This window comes from Aythya ferina, assembly GCF_964211825.1.
Source record: "Aythya ferina genome assembly, chromosome: 4".
Lineage (NCBI taxonomy): Eukaryota > Metazoa > Chordata > Aves > Anseriformes > Anatidae > Aythya > Aythya ferina.
Window position 1 is genome coordinate 63,083,180 of NC_140300.1, and position 8,789 is coordinate 63,091,968.

General features: G+C 45.7%; 1 protein-coding gene across 11 annotated transcripts in view; it reads left to right on the plus strand.

Annotated features, from left to right (window-relative positions):
* Positions 1-7,956, plus strand: part of EPHA5 (EPH receptor A5) — a 192,026-nt gene extending 184,070 nt beyond the window's left edge. For 7 of the 11 annotated variants that reach the window (XM_084519372.1, XM_084519377.1, XM_084519375.1 and 4 more), the window contains one exon: positions 4,961-6,699. In XM_084519372.1, coding sequence (XP_084375498.1) covers positions 4,961-5,066 — 106 coding nt within the window. In that variant the 3' untranslated portion in view covers positions 5,067-6,699. Of the gene's footprint in view, positions 1-241; positions 1,233-4,960 lie in introns of those variants that run through there. The other 4 variants (XM_084519376.1, XM_084519379.1, XM_084519380.1 and 1 more) reach the window with 2 other exon arrangements.
* The last annotated feature ends 833 nt before the right edge of the window (positions 7,957-8,789 follow it).

Below are 8,789 nucleotides of genomic sequence, written 5' to 3' on the forward strand. Positions count from 1 at the left end.
CCCCCCCAGCATGCCAAGAAAAATCCCGTTTACCCCCTTGCTTCTTTCAAAGTAATGGTTTAATGTGTTTATTCCAAAGAAGAGTAGTGCTAGTGACAAATTTTAGGAGAAAAAATATTAAAAAGCTAAAAACGGTGAATATCGCCCCAAGTCCTGAGCTCTGCCTGCTAAAGCAAAGACCTGAAAATGTATGTGTTCAAACAAAGAGTGATTTCTACATTTAGCTCTAATTCTTGCAAAGGGACGAATCACCTTGTGAAAAGTGGAGCCTCACCCTCCACCCCCTCTTTCCAACTGGATATCAGACTTGAAGGAAACCTTTCCAGTGGACCAGACCTGCTCTTTAAACTTGTGGACCACCTAGTGACTTTGAGTGTGTCTGGAGCTCTTTCAATCCACTGCAAGAATAACTTTACCAGGACAATGCTCAAGAATAGATAGATCCATGACATGAGTTTCAGTCTGACACTTGACTGGACCAATTACTAACAAAATGTGGACTGCATACTTACACCTTTTGAAAGATCTGTACTCACTGAATCTCAGGACACCCTGTTGTTTGTTATTAGATGAAGAGCTCTGAATATTTGTAATAATATGTGCTGTGTTGCTTTGCATTGTATTTTTTTCTTATAAAATAAAATTATTTATTAAAAGTTATGCTGGATGAAGAACGTTTAAGAGTTCACCTGCTCTAGATACTTATTCTTCACCTGAAATCTCAATCCTAGGATTGTGATAATCGCATCTGCTTCTGAACAAACCAGTTCTTGAGTCGTAATCAAGTAGAATGGGAATAATGAATAAGAGCAGATGAACTCTTAAAAAAAATAAGTCCTAATCTCATGCAAAAGTCCCTAGCAAGTGGATTCCTCTCTCTTTAGCGTCTTCTGAAGGTCTTTGAGGTTCTTCTTTCCCCTCATTCAAACTGACAACTAACTAACTCCGTGAGTAGTGCCAGTCTGCATGGGCCATTGTAGATTTACACCACACGAAGAAGAGTGGTGAAAACTACTGGAATGGGAGATGAAATGCAAAACAATTTGTGGTAGGTTGATGGCTTCCAGCCATGGAGATCTTTCAGGAACCTGTCCCTTTCTCTTGCATGATTAACGGGGTGGTGAGGGAGGTTGTATCTTATGTGGCGATCCAGTCCTAGCCTACACTGTGTTTGACAAACTGGTCCATGGTGTATAAGTAGTTCTGTTTGTAAATAAAATGTTTTAAATATATTTCTTACAACGTGGAGACCATGAATTCAACCCCTGCAAAACGGAGGATATTGCAGTTAAGGGGATACTGTGTTGTCCCTGGCACATTGGAGCCGGGCTTTCATGCAAGGACATGGTAAAAGCACAGCATGCGTACGGCTGTATACAGGTTGTTTGGAATGGGCTGACACCAATTTTCCCCTTTATTCACTTGGCTTTTCGGTTAACCGAAGTCGGTCTCTTAGTACTGCGTTAGCATGTGGTTTGAGTTCCTCTGTGTTTCCATTTTCAACCCTGTGTGGAAAAAAAAAAGTGAAAAGGGGTGTGTGGGGGGGCACTTCTCCCTGGAACAGGACTAAAAGTTGTCTTGTTGCAGCAGCTCAAGTATTTTGAAGCAGGGAGACCCCGTGGCATGCGGGTGCCCGTATCTTCACAGCCTCGAGGAATGCCCGTGCCGCTGCCACCACGGCACACACAAACCCAGCGTCTGGGGTAGGGCCCCTTGCATGGCGAGGATGCTGACTGCAAGTGCCGTCTGCCTGCTCCTCGGCAGGGTCCCAGATGGGCCTTTTCTCGCAGGGAAGTGCAAGTATCCTGTCACTCTCCCAGAACCTTTCCAAAGCCCGTGTAGATACCCCTGTACATCTCCAGAGCTAGGCCCGGAGATATTACCCATTGGCTGTGGTGAAATGGGTCAAGCAGCACTGGACTGGATTTTTAGACCAGCTGTGTTGCAACTCTTTGGCACAGAAGTGGATTTTGGCCCCAGAGTGGCTGTTTTGTGCACCCAGTTTTGTTTAAAAACTGCCTTCTGCCTTTTGCTGCTTTAAGTCCAGTGCTTCAGCCCTGGACGCATGGGAGGCTGCAACATGCTGCAAGTCACGCCTGAAAACGGGAAATAAAGCTCCTGCATTCACTGAGGCATTTTGGGGGAAGTTTTGTTGCTGGCTTGGCAAAGAGCAGAGTGGCTTTTGAGTAAAGCTGCTGGTTTTATGCTAGGTGAGCATCTGGCTCAGGAGTTGTTGTCTGGGTTAGCCTTCTGGCTGGTCTTTGTGGAGGTAAAAGGCTGCACAGAAGTTTTTCCCCTCTCTGAGGAGTCCCCACACTTTTGGCCAGTGGCTCCACATTTGAGAGGATTCAATATTCAAAAAAAAATAGTCTAGGTCCCCTGGTGAGCAACTAATGGATTGAAACTAGAAACTCGTTTTTCTTCTCTCTCTTTGTGCCTCCCTTAAATCAATGAGGCTCTACTCAAGGATATTGGGTTATGGTGGATGCTATAAGGAAAAAAAAAAAAAGCTCTGTAGTGAGTAAAACCTGAAACGGTACATGGATCCTTTTGATCAGGAAGCCTGCCGTAATGCCAGAGAGTAGGGACTTTTCCTTGTTAGATTGACGGAGCTGTGTATGAAATGCAAACACATACATGCCTTGCTGATAGTTCCAGGCCGGCTTTTCTGCGTAATGTGCGAGAGCAGAGGGATAATATCAGAAACAGTACATACGTGAAATATGTGGCGTTGGATTTTCAAAAGAGCTCAGCTTGCACTTTAGATACCTGCAAAAATAGCTGAACTTTCAAAAAGTAGCAGCAGAGCAGCACACAGCAGGGGGGAAAGACGGATGTTGGCTCTTTTAAATATCTGGCCCTATACTGTTTTTTCGATCTTTGGTGTGAACTTCCAACTGTGCTGTGTACATAAAATAAATTGCATGTAACAATAGCATTACTACATTTTCCTTCATTATTAAGATTGCTTGCTGAACTAGTTTCACAATTCAGTGGAGGCAGAAATGAAAGCATGTCCCCCTGAGAAGTTAGGCACCTTTGCATCGTGCTGCAGCCTTTTCTTCCGGGTAAGGAATGTGCTGATGTGTCTCGTTGGCCTCTGTTGCTCCACACCCATTGTGCTGGGATTTCCGGCATGCATCAGAGAGTTGCTTCACTGAAAAAGGGTGTAATAATGAAATGAAGTATTTAGCCTCGAGCAAAAAATCTGGTATTTTCCAAATCAAAAGGCTGAAAGCGTGACAATCCTATGGAGAACAGGTCTAGCTTTCGGCTTCAACTGGCTTTGTGTTAACACGTCAACATTCACTTGGGATTTCTTGTTGTTAGAAACAATGATTTTGAAGAGTTCATCTATGTAATTTTTGTATCCGGATGGCTGTATTCACACAGGAGTTTCTGTCCAGAACATAAATCTGCTGAGAGAGGTGCACCTTGATGGGTAGCTCACGTGCATTATGCAAAAGCATTCGGTGGTCACTGTACACGTTCACCTGCAGTCCAGCATGTAGCTCTGCTATGGATCATGTCTCCAGTATGACCCAGGTGGCAGCTGGGCTCCTGGGAGCAGCAGCTGGGGCTCTGGGTGTCGCTGGCAATCCTGGCTCTTGCATGCATCAGTCCTGCTAGTGTCATTTCCAAAAAGCACTTACGTCCCGCTGGCTTTCAGGGGAAAGCCTTCTCCTGTAAATGGCTTACTTGTTTCTGGGTGTCGTCCACAAGCTGGTGCCAGCAGTGCTGTGATTCACACCTATATTGGCAAAACCGTAGAGCTTTACTTTGAAAACATCTTTTATTCAGTCCAGCTGAGAGGTAGAAAGCAAGGGGCTTATATTTCTGTAATGGAAATCTTCAAACAAAACATCACATCTCCTGTAAGTCAAACTGCTTCTCTAATGGTCTATGTCTTACGTTGGAAACAGGGATGCACCTGTCTTGATCCTTCTTCCAAACTTACTCCTTCAATTTCTTTGCTAACGCTTTTCCCTCTTTAAAGAAATCAGTAAAATTACTCTGCCATAACCCATGGTGTGGGAGTCACCTCATCTGGCTTCAGATGTCATTAAATCTAATCACCCCAGCTCCTAGCATAATATCTGCAGGGAACAACTCATCCCACTCCTGTCTTTGGGTGGGATAAATTGTCCCTCGGAGGTGCCTCTCAGGCAGCATTTGCTGCGAACCCTGGTGATTAGCTTCATCTAGATGCCGAGGCTTTAGAGTCAAACTTCCGAGAAGACAACCGTTCCTCCTAATCTTACCTTACAGCTTTCCTGTAATGGCACCCCTGGCAGACCCAACACAAATGCCTTTATCACCTAGAATTCACAGAAAAATAATAATCAAGCAGGGGTTTGCAGAAAGATTTACAAAAGCCCAGAGGGGAGCTGCGTTGCCAATTCCTGTTGATTTTAGGAGGCCATCAGGGCGGTAGCAGTGCTCGAGGCCTTTGCCATTCAGCTCCCTCCAGGAGCTGGCTGTAGGATTGCGGTTTGTGTACTTTTGGCTTTGCCTCACCCGAAGAGGAAGGAAGCGTGGATTGACCTTACTCCTTGCTGCTCGTACCCAAGATCAAATATCAGCCTCTCTCAGGAGAAGAGGAAATTGCAACACGCGTTTTCTTACGCAGCTTTTCTCTTGGAACAGGACTCCTCGTGCATCGCGGAGACCTTTGCTGAAGCTGATGTTGACATTTTGCTGCCAAGCTTTTCCCCTTAGCCGCTGAGGTGATCGTGGTGAAATTGTGCCACCTCTCTGAGACACCATCAGCCATTTTTAAAAAAAAAAAAAAAAAAAAAAAAGGGGGGGGGGGAATATTAAACTTGCCTCCCTTTATAAAGGGCTTCGGGAGCCACAAAGGGTAAGAGGTAGGCAGCAGCAGCGGTGCGTGCGGTGCGTAGTGTGTGTGTCGGCGTGTGCCTGAGCCGTCCCTGGAACCAACGTCTGCTTTCTCCCACAGGGATTTGAGGCGGCTGGGCGTGACACTTGTTGGTCACCAGAAGAAGATAATGAACAGCCTTCAAGAGATGAAGGTCCAGTTGGTGAATGGGATGGTGCCGTTGTAACTTGGTTTTAAAGTCACTTCCTCGAGTGGTCGGTCCTGCACTTTGTATACTAGCCCTTAGATTTATTTTGACTAAAGAAAAAAGGGAAATTCAGTGGTTTCTATAACTGAAGGACGTTGGCCTCTGCCACAGCGTTTATAAAGCAGTGTTTGACTAAAGTTTTCATTTTCTTCCTATTTGTGTCCTCATTTTCATGAAGTAAATGTAACATGCATGGAACATGGAAATGGATCTACTGTACATGAGGTTAACTGATTTCTTACGCTTCAGCGACGACAACAGCAAGCCTTCCCACCACATGTTGTCTGTACATGGGATATATATATAGCACCTTTATATACTGAATTACAGCAGCACATGTTAATACTTCCAAGGACTTACTTGAATGGAGAAGTTCTGCAGCTGTTTGTGGGCTCGCAAAAGCTGCGCTTCACTGAAGTTTACTTCGAGTCTTACTTGTCTACAGAAGTGTATTGAAGAGCAATATGATTAGATTATTTCTGGATAGATATTTTGTTTTGTAAATTTAAAAAAAAAAATGCTGTTACACAGCGTTAAGTTATAGAGACTAGTGTATAAACATGTTGCTTACTCAATGGCAAATACAATACAGGGTGTATATTTTTTTTCTCTCTGTGTTACAAAGTTCTTTTAGTTTGCTCTTCTGTGAGGATAATACATGACGATGTATATACTGTACAGTTTGCTATACATCAGGTACAAGATCGGGGTTTTTTCATCGTTTTGTTCTTTTTCCCTTGTTTGCTTCATTTTGTTTTTGTTTTTGTTTTTTTTTTTTTCTTTTGCGTTACCATTATGCTTTGTATTTTTGCTGCTGTTTGGTTTGAGCAACATGTAAAGCCTTCGGGAGTTTTGATTTGCATATATGAGGTAGAAGGAGTCTGCTCAAATAAAGGACGTCACCCACCTTTTTCTCCACTGTGGGCTGGGGCCATCCAGAAGAAGAGAAGTAAAGTGGGAGTTTAAGCATCCAGCTCTCACCCTGCCTCAGCGGCAGCGTGGCATCTGTGTTCCCTTGGTGTGTCTGATAACCTGCCCCTAGTGCACCCCTTCCTGTGTCCCCATCATCCAGCATAGAGATTTCATGGCATTTCCCCAAAACTGTGGCCAGGAAATCAGGGGAGGGAATTATTTTGGCATCTGCACAGTCCCAGGTTGCTTTGTGGGTATTTTCAGCTCAGACACCCTCTGTGTCCCTTGGGAAAGTTAGGCAGGTTGGCCCCAAAACCCTGATCCCTCTTACAGAAATGGGTACAGACCTGGCCACTTTGGTTCAGAGCACAGAGAGGAAGGTGAAGGAGAGCAGCCCGACCTGGTCACAGCGCTGGCGTCCCGCGGTCGGTGTCATCTGCCCAAAGCTGACACAGCTTGAGTCAGTCCTGGGTTGTAGCCAGCATTCAGTGAGTACATCAAAGCCCGAAGCTGCTGTTTTCAGGGGGACCTGAGGGCAGCAGAGAGATGCCCAGTGCTCTGGAAATCCCATCAAGAAACAGTTTGGGGCTATCCTCCTCTGTTTGCTCTAGATGGGATTAATCGGTGCAGTTATTTTGGTATTCATAGGTTGTTTTGTGAAGACCTCGGTAAAGATAAGGATTAAAAACTGCTCGGCGGATGGCGAGTGTGTGCTGTTTCTGTAGATGTATTGCTTCCGTGGAGGCGTTGGATAGCATCTCGGAGCGTTATTCCTCAAGGATAACATTGACGTGTTGGCTTAGGGCTTCATCCCCCGGCGCTGCAGAACAGAGCCCAAGCGCCCTATCTAATGCCCAGAGGCAGCTGCTTTCCTTCACCGCTTGCAGAAGCACGTGTTGAATGCCACTTCAGCTGGCTTTAAAGGTCTTTAATTTCCTCAGAGCCCTTTGATGAGATTTGACGCAAGTAGCACTTTCTGAAGAAAAGGGGTAGGGAAAGGTCTAGGAGGGGAGGGTTTGAGGGGGGTTCTTAGCAGCAGGGCTTGCTTTCTTTCCACAGGGCTTCACGATGCAGAATGTGCCCGTTTTGAAGTGATGTGCACGCTCTGTAACATCCAGTTCTCCTCCACGCCGCCTTGCCATGAGGCACGGGCAAGGTACGAAGGATCAGGGGGAAGCATTGGCACGTGGGAGGGCAGGAGGGAGGGCTGGCAACGCAGGAAAAGGCAACACAAGACACAGGACGGGGACAAGTCGCGCGGTGAGACGCAGCGAGGCAGAAGGGGAGAGGCAGAAGGCCTGGCGAATCTCCATGGTGTGATTTCTCACCCCGCTGTTTCGTTTTATCAGCCACCGGGCCACAAAAGGCGGGGGGAGAAGGAATCAAGACGTAACAATTTCGGCACATAAAAGAGATTTGTCAAACAATAAATAACGTTATTAGAGCTGTCAGCAGAGCTGTCTCGGGATTATTTGTGCCTCCCTGCCTGCAGTGCTTTGTAAAATAACCCATAGGAAGACAGAAGCAGCAACTTGTTTCTTTGGGAGGTATCGTTCGGGCGCTGCATGCATCAATCAGCTGCTCTGAGAGAGATTTTATTAGCAAATTTCAGCACTTAGCCTTTCTGCCTGCTTTCTTCGGTCGTTCGTTAACTGCTGGCTCTGTGTAAGGATTTGGGTTTGTTCTTTTCCGCGGACTTTTACGAGAAAATCCCCTTTCGCCATTTGTGGGTTTTTAAAGGCATATGCAGTACGGCTGGGACGCACCGCATCGAGGGGAGCGTGATGTGCTCGATATTCTGTAGTAGCTGCCAGATACTGGAGCAACCTTCAGGATACCCTTCAGAGGAACCCGTGGAAAATGAACTGTTCGCCAGCCAGACTGCATTTGTAAATAGGGCACCTGCTCTCAGTTCCTTGAATAAATAAATAAATGACCTTTTATATTTATTTCAAGAGCTGTTCCTGCTATGGATCTCTTTATTATAGGCTTTGTCTCTGAACTGAAAATAAAATAAATTGATGTTTTAACAAATAGGGTCCAAAAGTTACAGCTTCTACATCCACACACAAATTCCAGAGTACTTACGACAGAGATTTTTGGTTACCAGTGAAGAGAGAACTGCAAGCGTGCGGTATTTGGGGCAGTCAGACCAATTTTGGGGGCCTTCCACGTGGATTTGGGGTTTTAACGTAAAGCTCCCTTCCTACCATGGCGTCTCCAAAGGGCTGGGGGGATTTCGCAGCAGCTCTTTGAGACTTTGTGCCTACAGTCTTGGCCAGGCGACTGCTGTTCCCACCTGCTGAGCCAGGGCATCATGAGGCACAAGCAGACAAACTTCCCTTCAGAAGGAGTGGCAAACAAAAATGTACAGTCTCAAGTCAGACATTGGGAATGGATGGTTGGAAATACTGGCGTGTGGTAGGAGATCACTGATATTTTTCTGGTTATGCTCTTTTTAAGCACAGAGGGAGGAGGAGGTAAGGGTGGTAGTTAGCTGACCTTGCTAGTTGGGTGCTGGGCTTTTAAGCCACGGAGAAGCGCTGGTTTTCATTAATCAATAAAATTAGAGCTGTAGGAGGATTTCCTGCCTATGGTAAGTCAAAGTAGTTTGTTTTTCAACTCGCTAGTGCTGCTGTTGGTACAACGAATACTTTTTTTCCAGTACGTTCTGCTGTTAATTGTGAGGAAGTACTTCAAAGGGCCGGGGAGGTGAAGAGGCTCCTTTCAAAACAGTTTTTCATCTCAGGAGAAGGAAGTCTCCCCAAGCGTGGCTTGTTTAGACTAACC